The 13,117-nt window shown below is 33.2% G+C and overlaps 2 protein-coding genes across 12 annotated transcripts; one reads left to right on the top strand and one right to left on the bottom strand.

The window, feature by feature from the left end:
* Positions 1-539: 539 nt before the first annotated feature.
* LOC103502046 (protein GRAVITROPIC IN THE LIGHT 1) lies at positions 540-10,680 on the top strand. 4 transcript variants are annotated; one of them, XM_008465846.3, is made up of 5 exons: positions 540-691; positions 814-960; positions 3,773-4,500; positions 4,807-5,574; positions 10,346-10,680. In XM_008465846.3, the coding sequence occupies exons 1-4, from the start codon at positions 645-647 to the stop codon at positions 5,571-5,573; spliced, it is 1,689 nt and encodes a 562-aa protein (XP_008464068.1). In that variant the 5' UTR covers positions 540-644; the 3' UTR covers position 5,574; positions 10,346-10,680. The 4 variants fall into 4 exon arrangements, with proteins under 4 accessions (XP_008464068.1, XP_050935446.1, XP_050935448.1 ...); XM_051079489.1 differs by lacking the exons at positions 540-691; positions 814-960; positions 10,346-10,680 and adding an exon at positions 3,529-3,645 and having other exon boundaries at positions 4,807-5,677; XM_051079491.1 differs by lacking the exons at positions 540-691; positions 814-960; positions 10,346-10,680 and adding an exon at positions 3,573-3,642 and having other exon boundaries at positions 4,807-5,677.
* Positions 5,993-11,930, bottom strand: LOC103502044 (mitochondrial uncoupling protein 2). Of its 8 annotated transcripts, none has more exons than XM_051079494.1 (11): positions 11,620-11,855; positions 11,473-11,554; positions 11,240-11,313; positions 10,861-11,079; positions 10,692-10,770; positions 9,876-10,009; positions 9,706-9,804; positions 9,498-9,602; positions 7,866-7,940; positions 7,086-7,172; positions 5,993-6,274 (listed from the first exon to the last, which is right to left on the bottom strand). In XM_051079494.1, the coding sequence occupies exons 2-11, from the start codon at positions 11,489-11,491 to the stop codon at positions 6,251-6,253; spliced, it is 915 nt and encodes a 304-aa protein (XP_050935451.1). In that variant the 5' UTR covers positions 11,492-11,554; positions 11,620-11,855; the 3' UTR covers positions 5,993-6,250. The 8 variants fall into 8 exon arrangements, 5 of the variants coding, with proteins under 5 accessions (XP_050935451.1, XP_050935449.1, XP_050935452.1 ...); XM_051079492.1 differs by having other exon boundaries at positions 11,473-11,537; XM_051079495.1 differs by having other exon boundaries at positions 11,240-11,335; positions 11,473-11,537; positions 11,620-11,854.
* Between the last annotated feature and the right edge of the window lie 1,187 nt (positions 11,931-13,117).

Here is a 13,117-nt window from a genome sequence, read left to right as displayed (position 1 = left end):
TAAACATTAAAGCAAAAGCTGGTATGTAGATGAGATGGTTTCGTAAACTTTTGGTATGCAAATTGATATACTAATTACCTAAAAAGTTATGGGATTAAACTTAGCATTAATCATTTAATTTTAATTATTTTAATGTTCGTCATCTTTCCTCAAATAAAAATTCATTATTGAATAAAGCCCTTTTCTGTTTTTTCAAAATAGTTTCCTTTTTGTTAAATATTTATGTAATCCTCTATTATGAACTATTAAAAAAAATAAGAATGGCCACCATCCTCTATTTTCCTTTTTGGTACTATGCTTATTATTTATTATTGAACAAAAAGTAGTTTAAAATGTAAACTTAGAGAGAATAGTAAGAATGAATTGGTAAAAAGAAGAAAGCCCCGTAATCCAACAATGGTAGGGTAGGAGATGAGGTGGAAGTAATATTACTTTTTATGTTTTAAGTTACACGAACGAATTAGAGTACTGGATGGGGAAGTAATTATATAATATAAAAAGTAGATTTCTCTCTCTATATATCTCATCTTCTTCTTCTTCTTCTCCTTCACAATTCAATTTCTAATTCCACTCCCCCCCACTTCCCAATTCCTCTCTTCATCATCGCTTCTTCATACTCTCTCTTCCTAATTATATTCCCAATTATGTTCCCTAATCTCCTTCTCTGTTCTCATCGCCTTGATAACTCCAGGTAAGGACGATTCTCTTCACTTTAAATATCATCGTCTCTCTTTCCTTCCAATCAAACTGAATGAATTAGGTTCTGAAGGCGATTATAATGGCGGCGATTATACTAATGTGAATTAATTGCAGGAAAAAGAAGAGGAAGAATGGAGTAGTGAGGAAGAACAGTGAGTTTGAAGATGAACAATTGCAATCGCCTTTCTCGGTTCCTTTTCAGAGAGATCCATTGGAGAAACGATCCAGATTTTCTCTACGATCTGATTATTCTTGCTGCAGGTACGAACTTCACTTACCTTTGGGTTTTCCTTCTTCCTTTTTTTTCCCTCCCATTCATCTCATTTAAATTCTTTTCTTTTTACTTCTCTTTTTATAACCTAAATAAATAAATCTTATTTGTGATTAATTTGCTTTTTTTTAGGTGGAAGATTCAAACTACGATTAAATTGTAAAATTTATATTTTAAATTTAAAAAAAAAATAAAATTATTTATAACGTTTAAAACTAGAATTTAGTCTCTATGATTTGATATAAATAATAGATAAAAAAAAAAATACTTCTGGTTTCTAAACTTTTTTGAAAATAGAATTTCATTCTTATGACATTCATTTATGGAGATTTAGCTTTTATACTCTTAATTTTGTACCAATTTAGTATTTAAAGTTTAGTATGTAACAATTTTGTTTTTGTATTCTGATATTTGTATTAATTTATTCCCTAGAATAAAAAGATTAATCAAAATTAGATGTCCGTTTTTAGTATTTTATGATGCGAACTTTGTGTTTCATTAAATCTTTAACACGACATGAGAGACTAAATCGTTACAAATTTTAAAGTGCAAGAACTAAATTGTTACATAACAAAATTCAAAGACTAAATTGTTACAAAATTGAGAGTACATAGACCAGATTATTATAGGATCAAAGTTAAAGGACTATATTGTTATTTTTATAAAAGTTTAGAGTCATAAGTGGTCTTTGAGCTAAATAAATTTTATCCAATGACAGAGTCTTTTGTGAAGTTGTATCAAACTAAAAGGACTAATTCTAAGAATATCAAAATCTTAAAGGACCATATTTGTAATTTAACTATCAAATCGTAGATCTTAATTATAAACGCATGTTTTATGGAGATTGAACCGAGTTTACTTTAGAAATATTTGAGTTTAACAAATATTCGCATTAGACTTTGTCACAAGTGAGATATCTCAACATGAATTGGTTATCAAATAAAGTGTATATAATTTGATTAAAAAGATTTGACATTAAAATTCTTCATCTTCATGTCCAAATGAAAAGTAACCAAATAAAAAGGAATCGCACCTTCACGTCGAAATGAAAGGGTAACTAACACACAAATAAATCAATTTAAATCTATAAAGTTTTGCTTAAAAAAATTAAGGTTGAAAATAAAGGAATTAAAACTCCAAATCAATTTTTTTTTCCATTTAAAATTTGACCTACGTAATTGAATCAATTTAAATGCTTTACTCAAAACATTTTTTTAATGAATTTTCTTTTCTTTCATTTAAAAACAACAATCAAGGTTGGAGATTTGAACCTTCCATCCTTGTTCATTATCGTTAAGCTAAACTTGCTATGCTAATTATTATCTTAACTTGTTAATAATTTATAACTATATTTATTTAATTCTATTCGAGGTCAATACCACTCAAATAATATTATTATTTTATCAGTATCTTAATGATTTATAAAATAGATCATAAAGATGAAAAGTATTTTAAATGATAAAACTACTAAAAATAATTGCAAATATAATAAAATATCACACTATTTGTAATAGACCATGATAAACTATTATCTATAGTTTTTCTTAGATAGACATGTATAATAGTCTTTAGATAGACTGCGATATTTTATTAAGTTTATCAATATTTTGATTCATTTTGTTTAAATATGAAAATAATCCTAAAAATAAACAAGAGACCAAAAAAATGAAAAGAAAACTACATATATAGTTAGTGTTTGCCAAAAGAAAAAAGAAACACTAAGGTCATATTTACAGATTCGTAATGAAATTCGGTATAATTGTAATAAAATTTTATTAATAAATCAATTGCAAATAGATCGTAGTTGTAAATGTAATTAGATTGTATTTTATCACATTTTATCTAAAACTATTAATTTTGTCAAATTTACTATTACTACTACGGTTACTTTTATTTTTTATGGTCAAACTCAACCATTACCATAACCATAGCGTTGGACCGATCACTCTCTACTTATCAATCCGATTGTAACTTTTGTTTATAAATTTGGAAGTATACTCCATATGCAAGTTTGAATGTAGAACATAAGCAAACAATGCCAAGTAAACTTACATACATAAGACTACTCTCTAAATTTTGATTCTAACCTAAAGAATAAAAAGGGTTAAAAAAATCCTCTCATGTGACATCTATGTTTCGAAATAATCACTTGCTAATGTTAACTCTACACACCTGATTAGTCAGATGTTTCTTCATCATATGGTTATCTTAAATGCTAAAAATAAACTTAATTTTGTTGTAAACAGTTTGTCAATTTTTTTATTTTTGAAAAAAAATCCTACAAACAGTCAAAAAATAATTTATTTTTTTAAAACCAAAACCATAAAATAAAAATTTGAAATTAAAAATGAAAGAAAAAAAGGAAAAATAGACATTTAAAATTTTGGGTAAGATTAAGATTGACCATAAATTTTTTTGTTTAAAAGAAAAAACAATATAATGAAAAAGTTGATTGTGGATTTATTGATGAAAATTATAATATTAAGGAGTGAATTAAACAAAAGATAAAGTATAATAAAAAGCAGAAATTAAAAATGTTTAATGAATTTAGAAAATATGTGATTGTTAAAGAAAAGGAAGGTGTAACACTTGAAAGTAGAAAGTAGAAAGTAGGAAGGCCCTTCTGCTTCTGCCTTCTGCCTTCTGCCTTCTGCCTTCTGCCTCTGCTTGTGGTGGTCTCTTTATTTATATATATATTGTCAGAATTTTTATTTTTTATTTTCCATTTTTCATTTTCACTCATCACTTCCTTTACAAACTTCACTCTCTTCAACCTCATTTCTTCTTCATTCTCTCTTCCAGAGGCTCCACTTTCAAGGAGAAGAAGAAAGGGGAAATGGCGAATAAGGTCTCCAACTTCTCCGATCTCATTCAACGAGTAACTGCTTCTTGTCTCCTTCATCCACTTGCCGCCGTCCGTCAAGATTCCGCCGAGATCGCCTCCAAGAATCGCAGTGCTCACGAGCTAGGTTATGATTCCGACGACCTTGAGGAGGATGTTGACGAGGTGGTGGCCCCGGAGGAAGCTGAGGAGGAGTGGACTAGAGAAGGGATTAGGGCACGCCAAGTTCCCAAGGGAGAGTTAGTCGGAGTGGAGAAACTGGTGGATATGGAGATTCTGATGAACGAAGTCTTCGAGGTTGTTTCGGCTATGAAAAAGGCGTATGTGAACTTACAAGACGCGCATTGCCCTTGGGACCCGGAGAGGATGAGGGTAGCCGATGTGGCAGTTGTTGCGGAGTTGCGGAGGTTAGGGGTTTTAAGAGAGAGGTTTCGCCGGAGTTTGATTGTTCATGGCTCTGGACGGGGACGGAGGAGGAATGGCGTAGTTGGAATGCTGAAGGAAGTTGTTGCTCCCTATGAGGCAGCCATGGAGGAACTGAAGAAGGAGGTGAAAGCCCGAGATGTAGAGGTTGAGAATCTTAAGGAGAAGCTTAAGAATTCTATGACGCTTGCTAAAGGCAGCAGCTATGGCGGCAAGAAAGGAAGATCTCAATCAAAGAGGAAGGTCAGCTGCAGTTTTGGTCAAGGTATGAGATAAGATAACCGTTCCAATTCTTCATGTCTCTAATCATAATCGTAAACATTATGAATCTCTCTGTTTAGATTCTATGATCTATAATACCCCGCGTTGCATAATCAGAATGATTTAATGTGCATTAAATGGTGTTAGGTTTAAGATTTTGAAGTGAATTACTTGATTTTGCTATACTGGTACAACAATTCAATAGTAAAGAACTTAGGGACGAACCCTATTCATAGTTAATGGAGTTGAAGGGAAACTTTTACCCTTTTTGGTCGATTGAAATTGAATCTTTGAGACCAATTTTTGGCAGTGGCGGCATCCCCAGTTCCTGAGCTGTTCGAGGCCACAATGAGCCAAGTCAAAGAAGCTTCAAAAGCCTTCACATCGCTCTTGCTTTCCCTTATGCGTTCTGCTCATTGGGACATTGCAGCTGCAGTCCGTTCCATAGAGTCCGCCATTGCTGAGAGTGACAACACCTACCTTGATACTGTTGCTACTACTCACCACGCCAAATTTGCCCTTGAATCCTACATTTCCCGCAAAATTTTCCATGGTTTCGATCACGAGACCTTCTACATGGACGGTAGCCTCTCCTCACTGCTCAATCCCGAGCAGTTTCGGCGAGACTGTTTCACCCAATATCGTGACATGAAGGCCATGGACCCTGCTGAGCTTCTTGGAATCTTACCAACTTGCCATTTTGGAAAATTCTGCTCCAAGAAGTATCTTTCCATTGTTCATCCCAAAATGGAGGAATCCTTGTTTGGAGACTCGGAGCAACGTAGACAAATCTTGGCTGGTAACCACCCGAGGAGCCAGTTCTATGCTGAGTTCTTGGGGCTGGCCAAGGCAGTCTGGCTACTTCATTTACTGGCTTTCTCACTCGACCCAGCTCCGAGTCAATTCGAGGCTAGTAGAGGAGCGGAATTCCATGCGCAGTATATGGAAAGCGTGGTGAAATTCTCGTGTGGACGGGCATCGACTTCTCTGATTGTGGGATTTCCAGTTAGTCCTGGGTTCAAATTGGGTAATGGTTCTGTCATCAAAGCCAGAGTTTTCTTAGTTTCCAAGAGTTGAGGTATTTTCGTGGCATTACTGTACTGCTTACCCAGAACTTACATCTTCATTTGTTTGCATCATAGTTTGGCTAAAAGAAAAAAAAAAAAAAAAAAAAAAAACAAGGATAATAATTAACTTGAAGGGTAGAACAATGATCATCATACTAAGCAATCACCATTGCTCCACCTTTTTCATTGAGTTGTAAGTCTTAATCCCTCTTTTCTTATTTGTAATGTAGTAATTTAAAAGAATGACTTTGCTTGGTCATTCATGTTTATAGAACTGTATGATTATGCTAAAGATTATGGGTGTACTATTTGAGAAAATACACGAGACAAGCACTCTTCCCTAATAAAATTGTAATAACTCATCACCTACAAAAATGAAAGATGAAAGATCAAACCATCAACTTACAAAATAGCATACTACTGGGAGTGTGAGAGAAGATAGTTGATGGTATATTGCTAAAAGCATCCTTGATACAAAAATAATTCCTAAAAGCATAGAGAAATTTAAATATAAAGAATTCTGGAGTTTGGTTTAAACTCTATTGAATGATTAGAAAAATAAGCATATTATTATTATTATTATTATTATACATTGGATTGAATCGGAGAAAAACGTGGGGGCCATCATTGAAGGAGAAAAAAAGTCCATGGTGCGCCCCCAAAGAAGCAGTTTTCCAGCAAAAGGTTTCATAGGCCAAAAAGCTTCCTTGCCTGCCATTGATCAAACAAATACATAAAAAGAACTGACAATGTTATAGCTCAGATTGTCTGTCATTCATGACTCATGAGTGCCACATTGAGTATAGTAGTCAACAAAAAAGCTGAGGGAAAATTGTTTACAAATTGAAAGCAAAAAGGTTTGAATCTACTTTAGTCTTAGTCCTTTTCTATTTGGTTCATTTTGATGTTTAATACTTTAAAAATATTCTTTTTTATCTTTTACTTCTGATTTTAGTTCATTTTGATTCTTGTGCTTTTGGCAAGTTCATTCTGACCGTTGTAGTTAAAAAAGTGACCATACTAACAAATGAAAAACATCACTTTTCAAGAATATATGGACCGAAATGAACATTTTAGAAGTAATTATAAAGACCATAACCAAAACTAAAATATAAAAGTGCAAGAATCCAAATATATATATATATATGTGTGTGTGTGTTGTAGGACTAGCACATGTTTTTAAGAATTTGTCAAAAGTTTGAAACCCAATGTCCTACCAAACTCCAGCTGCTTTTGTCCAAAAATAAGGGCTTTTAGCATATTGGGAAGCTAAAAAGGCAAGCATACTCTTATCATCTAAAAAATGGAAATTCCAGTCAATGGAATCATTTAAATGTATGATGCTTGGTCTAGGATATGTTTAATGCTTCGCCGATTTCCTTCATAAATTCTACAGAAAGCTATAGATTCTTTTGTTTTTTTTTTTTTTTTTTTTTTTTTTTTTTTTTTTTTTTTTGCATTCCAAAGAAGTTTTTTTTTTGGTAAGCAGTAATAAGAACAACTAATAATTTGAAAATCTTACTTGCTCAAGAGTCAGAAACATGACCACATTCCAAGATCCAAGCCGACCAAAATTTGGAAGAAATCCTTTATAGAAGGCAAAAGGCCCCTGTAGAATTCCCAGCAAAATTTAAAAAGATAATATTGTGGCCATGACTTCATAGTTGGCTTACTTTGTCATTTATTTCACCTATGTGCTATATGATTTCAAAAGCCATTTGAATTTTATCTGGAACAAAAGTTAATTATATGCAGTCTGGCATGGTTCCTCAGAATTTTAAGATTCAGCTTAGTGTTGTTTACAGTCCGGAAGTTACTTAGGGCCATTCAGGCAATAATTGTGCAAGACTATAATAACCTCCTCTAAGTACAGTAAATACTATTTAAAACTCCTCGTTTAGCTACAGTTAACACTATTTTAAAACTCTCAATTTACTACTGCATTATTTACTATTTCCTTCCCAAACTAAAATAATCTATATCTGTGGGTGTTCGGGTCAGCTTACGTGCACCTTGGATAATCTTACGGGACAACGACCCGACCCTACAATATTTGGGTGTTAACTTATAGGAAATTGATTTACCATGGATTGAACTCACAACCTTTTAGTTAGTTATCGAGATTATGTCTCCTTTTTACCACTATGTCAACTTATGATGGTTACACAAACTATTATAACTCTTAATAACCTGAGAATATAATAACCCACTCATTATCTCAAATGCCCTGTATAGTCATTTTGAAATCTAAATAGTATGAAACTAGAACAAGCACCATGGACACACAAAGATATAGGCATACCTCATTCTTTAAGGTTTTAACGAAACAATCAAAGGTATTTTTGTAGGTTGAATCTCCCATCATTCTTGATTTGACCTGGAAAGTAAAAACCATAGCGTCAAAGCCAAGGTTGACAGACTACTTAAATAGTTAATTACAATAACAATCTATAAACTTCATTAACATCTACTAGCATCCATTCACAAGTTCCTGCATCAACAAATTCTGGGGGTAATTCTAAAACTTAAATTGCACAAATAGCAAGTTTTTTTTAATAGAAACAACCACTTTCATCTGAATGCATAAATAGCAAGATGAAAAGAGAGAATACAGAGGCTAGTAGAAATAGTGTGATTAAAGATAGTTTAAATTGCCAACTAATTAAATAGCTTAATATACTCATCACATAACTAATCCTAAAAGTTGAAAGATATGAATGCAGCAGAATCCAGGAAAAAAGGAACATATATTGACTAAGAAAGACAATGGTTATGACTCATCATTTGCTTGGTTACTTCACAAGATGCTAGGCATTAGAAAGAAGGATCATTTCAAAGCCTAGGCAAACATTTGAGCTTTAGGCAGTGAACTTTATGCCATTCAATTTTTTCATGTCTCCATGGTATGTGGCTGGCTTATAGTAGTACCACAAAAGATTCCAATTCCATCATAACATTCAGTAAAAAAACGAAAGAAAGAAAGGATGCTTTAAAATATATATACACATATATTTAAAAAAAGCAGCAGTAGCAGTGTTATACGATAAGAAGCATAGACACTTCAGTTTAAATAGGGTGTCCGTATCCGATATGTGTCAAGCACTCCACACCCTGAAACTTGTTAGTGTAATAGATGTGTTAGACACTAGTTGTAAAAAGTCAAAATAGAACAAACATTTGGTAGACTTAAACATGTGTCAAATGCTTGTTACGTATACTAAACACAGATATGACAAAAAGAATAAAATTACATAGCAAAATGCATCAAACTAATTTTTTTACATATAAAGCATAAACTCAGTGATTAAAATTTGTTTTTGTTTAAAAATAGATATATAATTTTTAAATTTTATGTTTAAATAAACGCATCTTTTCCTTGTCCATTTTGTGTCCATGCTTCTTAGATTATACAAGAGCTGAATCAATATCTTCTCAATCTGCCTTTCAAAGAAAAAGGCCATTTTTGTGGTTAGCTGAGTGTTCGATTTTGTGGGATATTTGGGGCTAGAGGAGCAACATAAATTTTAGAGAAAGAGAGCGTGAAAGTACTGGTTCTTGGTTAAATTTCATGTTTCACTTTAGGCTTCAATTTTGAAGTGGTTACAGTAACCACGTAATTGGTCACATTTTGCTTAATTGAACACCTCTCATAAATTGAGGGTCATTTTCATGGGGGCTTCTTTGCCCTTGTACCTTTCATTTTTAATCTCGATGAAAGTTGTTTTATAATAATAAAAAAAAAAAAAAAAAAAAAAAAAAAAAAAAAAAAGAAAAGAAAAAATCAATACGGCTTGATGAGAGGTCATTATGACTGTAGCATCATTAGAAACAATTGTGATTCAAATCGACTAGACTCTGCAGCGAACCATGCAATCATTTAAATAGATAACTGTAGGACTAACATTAGGCACCAAAATGAAGACATAATGCCTACCACGTCAACTGGGGAACCAATGCAAACCGCAAAGAAACCTGCACCTAGACCAGCTAGGAGGTGAGTAAGAACATTGTCCAGGAATCCTGGAATTTTCAAAATCATCTGCGTGAGTATAAAGTAATATATTACTAGGATTCAAATAACCCAACTGTAACTGCAATTACTTATAAAACCATAACACAAATTCAAGAGAATATATGCATACCTGCTTCACTTGGTCATAACTTGCTAGTTCTGCGGCATTAATAATAGCATTCCTTGCTATGTTTGGACCAATGCCCGTCCACAAAGCTATCAATCCTTCCTGCATTTAATAATATTTCAGTAAACTACCTAACTTTAGAATATTAGACACATTACAAAAAGATGAATAACCTGTCTTATAATGGTAAAATATGCATCTAAAGTGCCTGAATAACGTCTAGGTACCCCAGCTGGCAACTTTCCTTCAGCTTGAAGGCGAACCTTGACGAGATCAGTTGGATTTGCCACAGAAATTGCTAAGGCACCTGCCAAAATAAGGAATCACATAATCCTCAGAAGATTTGACCAGAAAAATTGATGCAAGTGTTGACTACATTAGAGGCCAAATCCATGATCGAACAAGGGAACTCCATCCCTTAGAAGAGAGAAAACTCTCCAATAACCAATTGTTCTATATTCCAACGAGATTTCAAAAGCTTCCAATCACAATTCTAAAGTGACTATTTATAGTTGTACGATGAAATATAAAAATAACTAACTGAACACTAATTAATCTAAATTCTCAACTACACAAATATTAACTAATATATACTAATTATCCAACAATTCTACTCATCAAATATTCATTCTTATTCCAACAGATGGACAAACAACAATGAAAATGGCAAGGGTTGTTTGGAGAGCGGGAATGTAATCAGAATCACTACGAATTAGAGGAGTCTTCAAAAGCGAAAATAATTGAAGACAAAATGAAGATGAGATCGTGAAACGTGAAAACGAAAAGTGAAAACGGTGGGAAAGAGTTTTGGATTTAAAACTTTCAGCACGGAATGAGCCTTGTATTATAAATCGGGCTCAAAACGCAAAATCCAAAAATGGGTTTTGGATTACATTAGATTAAAAACTCATGCCAATGTGGCCAGCAAACATCCTCTTACAAACTACTCTTTCACAATGAAACAGGTTTATGATGAAAGATCTACCTACCAGTAAACAAAGCAGCAAGTATCTTCTGATGAAGAGGTATATCTCCAACAAAATTATTGCCGACCAAATATAGTTTAACCTGTCTAGTATATAATCATAGTTAGTACACCATATAAAGAGCAGAGAATAGTCAATTATATCCATCAATTTGCAAAAATCCTGCACTCACAGGATCATATAGCCCAATCCTTAGGCCGCCATAAATACACTGACGATGTAATCCTGCAATAACTCCCTTCCAAAGGGCTGGTAAACCTTCTTCCCTAGCAATAGTGGTAATAGTTCCCAATAACCCTCTATATTTCGATTGCCCTGCCCCATCTGCAGCAGCGGCTCTCTTCTGCAGCTGAAGCCTTACTTTTGCAACATCTAAAGGTATAGTACATAGCTGCACGATTACAAACAACAAACTCAAATACAATAACAACAAAACGACCAAATAGCAGCCCCAAGAATCAGATCAGCGTAATTCAAATAACTTCTGGAGTAAATCAATATAGAACAAACCAAAGAGGTTGATTCATACAGTTAAGCAAATTGTAAATTACCTCGGCAATGCAAGCGGCGAAAGCACTACATAGAAATGTTTGAAAGAATGAGAAATCTGTCTGGGACTGAGGATCTGCCATTTTAGGAGGGAGAAACTGAGGAAGAGAATGGGAATCGCAAAAGGCAAGGTGAGAAGACCAATGCTCAGATGGAGTAGAACAGTGAAATTAGGGTTGAAATTAAATAATGGAAGTCGAAACGTAATGGAGAAGCAAAGGAACGTGGATGAAACCAGGTGAGATGGCCACCATTGACGGGTCTTTCAAATCCAAGTCCTATCTCTTTCCTCAGCGGTAGCTGTAGTATCAAGTATTCTGTAGGTATTAAATCCAGTAAGTCAGATTGGCAATGAAAAAGATGAAGACGAAATGGACATTACCACCGCCGGCGATGAGCTCCGGAAAGGGAAGGGCCGCCAGCAGCAGCTTCCTCCGACGGCGAGAGGAGGTTTGAGCTACGTTTCGATCTAAGTGAATTACATCACATGGTCCTCGTACTTGAGAATTTGCAATACAGTGGATGACGGTTCCTAATTGGTACGAAGGGGACGCACGAACAACAAATCAATTTATGAAAGTACTTTTTGGATTATCATCACTTCACCGCGTTCAAATTTTTTATTTTCAATTATTTATAATTAACGACAATTTCAAATATATCAGATATAAAGCATGTAGATATAACACAACGTAAAAGACCTACTTATGTCAAAATTTAGATATCAGTACAATCTTTTATATATATCAACGCTAAAAATGTCACCTATGTCACTTGCCCTTCAATCAGGAGCCGTCAACCAAGCCCACAGTAGAGCTTATGGGCCCACAGAAACAAACCTTTATAAAAAAACCTTACCTTGTATAATTAATTTTAAATTATTATCAAATAATATATTTTTGGATATGGAAATATTTTTCAAAATTCTATTCGTTAATTATTCATCAGTCGCTTAATTACTCATTTCCGTCATCCGCCGCCTGCAATTTCAACATTCTATCTTCTTCGTTACATCTGTCGTCTGCAACTTATCCAAAAGTAAAAAAATTCCAATACATCATCCATCGGAAATTTTTCACCAATTCCATCCAGCTTCATTCTTAAACGCTTTACAAATCGTCCATCACTAATTTCGATTACGTTATTCACATAATCTCATTTTTTTTCGTCCTTTCGTTCGTATCATACATCCGATTAGTTGTCTTCCTCAATTCATTGTATTTTTCTGTACTCCATTAAATCGTAGAATTCCTAGAACATTTAATGTTATATTCTCGAATATTTGTTTTAGACGTATACCACTTCATATATATAACAATGCATATATTTTTGCATATAGTCCCCAAGAAATATCAATTGTCTCTTATGTGAATTTGTTTATATATACCCCTTCGTATATACTGTAATGCATATAAATTGAGATACATTAGTCATTTGTGTTCTGTTATTGTTTAAATATATACCCCTTCATATTTACAATAATATACATAAATTAACATAAATTAATTGACGAATATGATCAATGTGTTATGTTCTTCTTTTAGATAAATACCTCTTCTTATTTACCATAATACATATATATGGACATCCATTAACCGTATAAGATCATATGTTTTTTCTGTGATTTAGTATATATATACTCCTACTTAATTACAGCATAAATTTTTAATGACATATATTTCTAATATGTTTTGACATGATGGAAAAAATTGTAGTCTACTTCGATCACCTTTTCAATGAATCGAACAATTACGTTAGTTTTAGTATATCTAAAATTAGAGTTAATGAACATATGTGCTATAAAGTATTGTACATTAGTCTTAGATCCAAGTTAGGCAGTATTATTGACATGAACAACATTGATATATACCTTTGCCTAG

Source organism: Cucumis melo, chromosome 11, assembly GCF_025177605.1.
Source record: "Cucumis melo cultivar AY chromosome 11, USDA_Cmelo_AY_1.0, whole genome shotgun sequence".
Lineage (NCBI taxonomy): Eukaryota > Viridiplantae > Streptophyta > Magnoliopsida > Cucurbitales > Cucurbitaceae > Cucumis > Cucumis melo.
The sequence above is the reverse complement of the archived record's forward strand: the minus strand, read 5'-3'. Positions and strand labels throughout refer to the sequence as shown.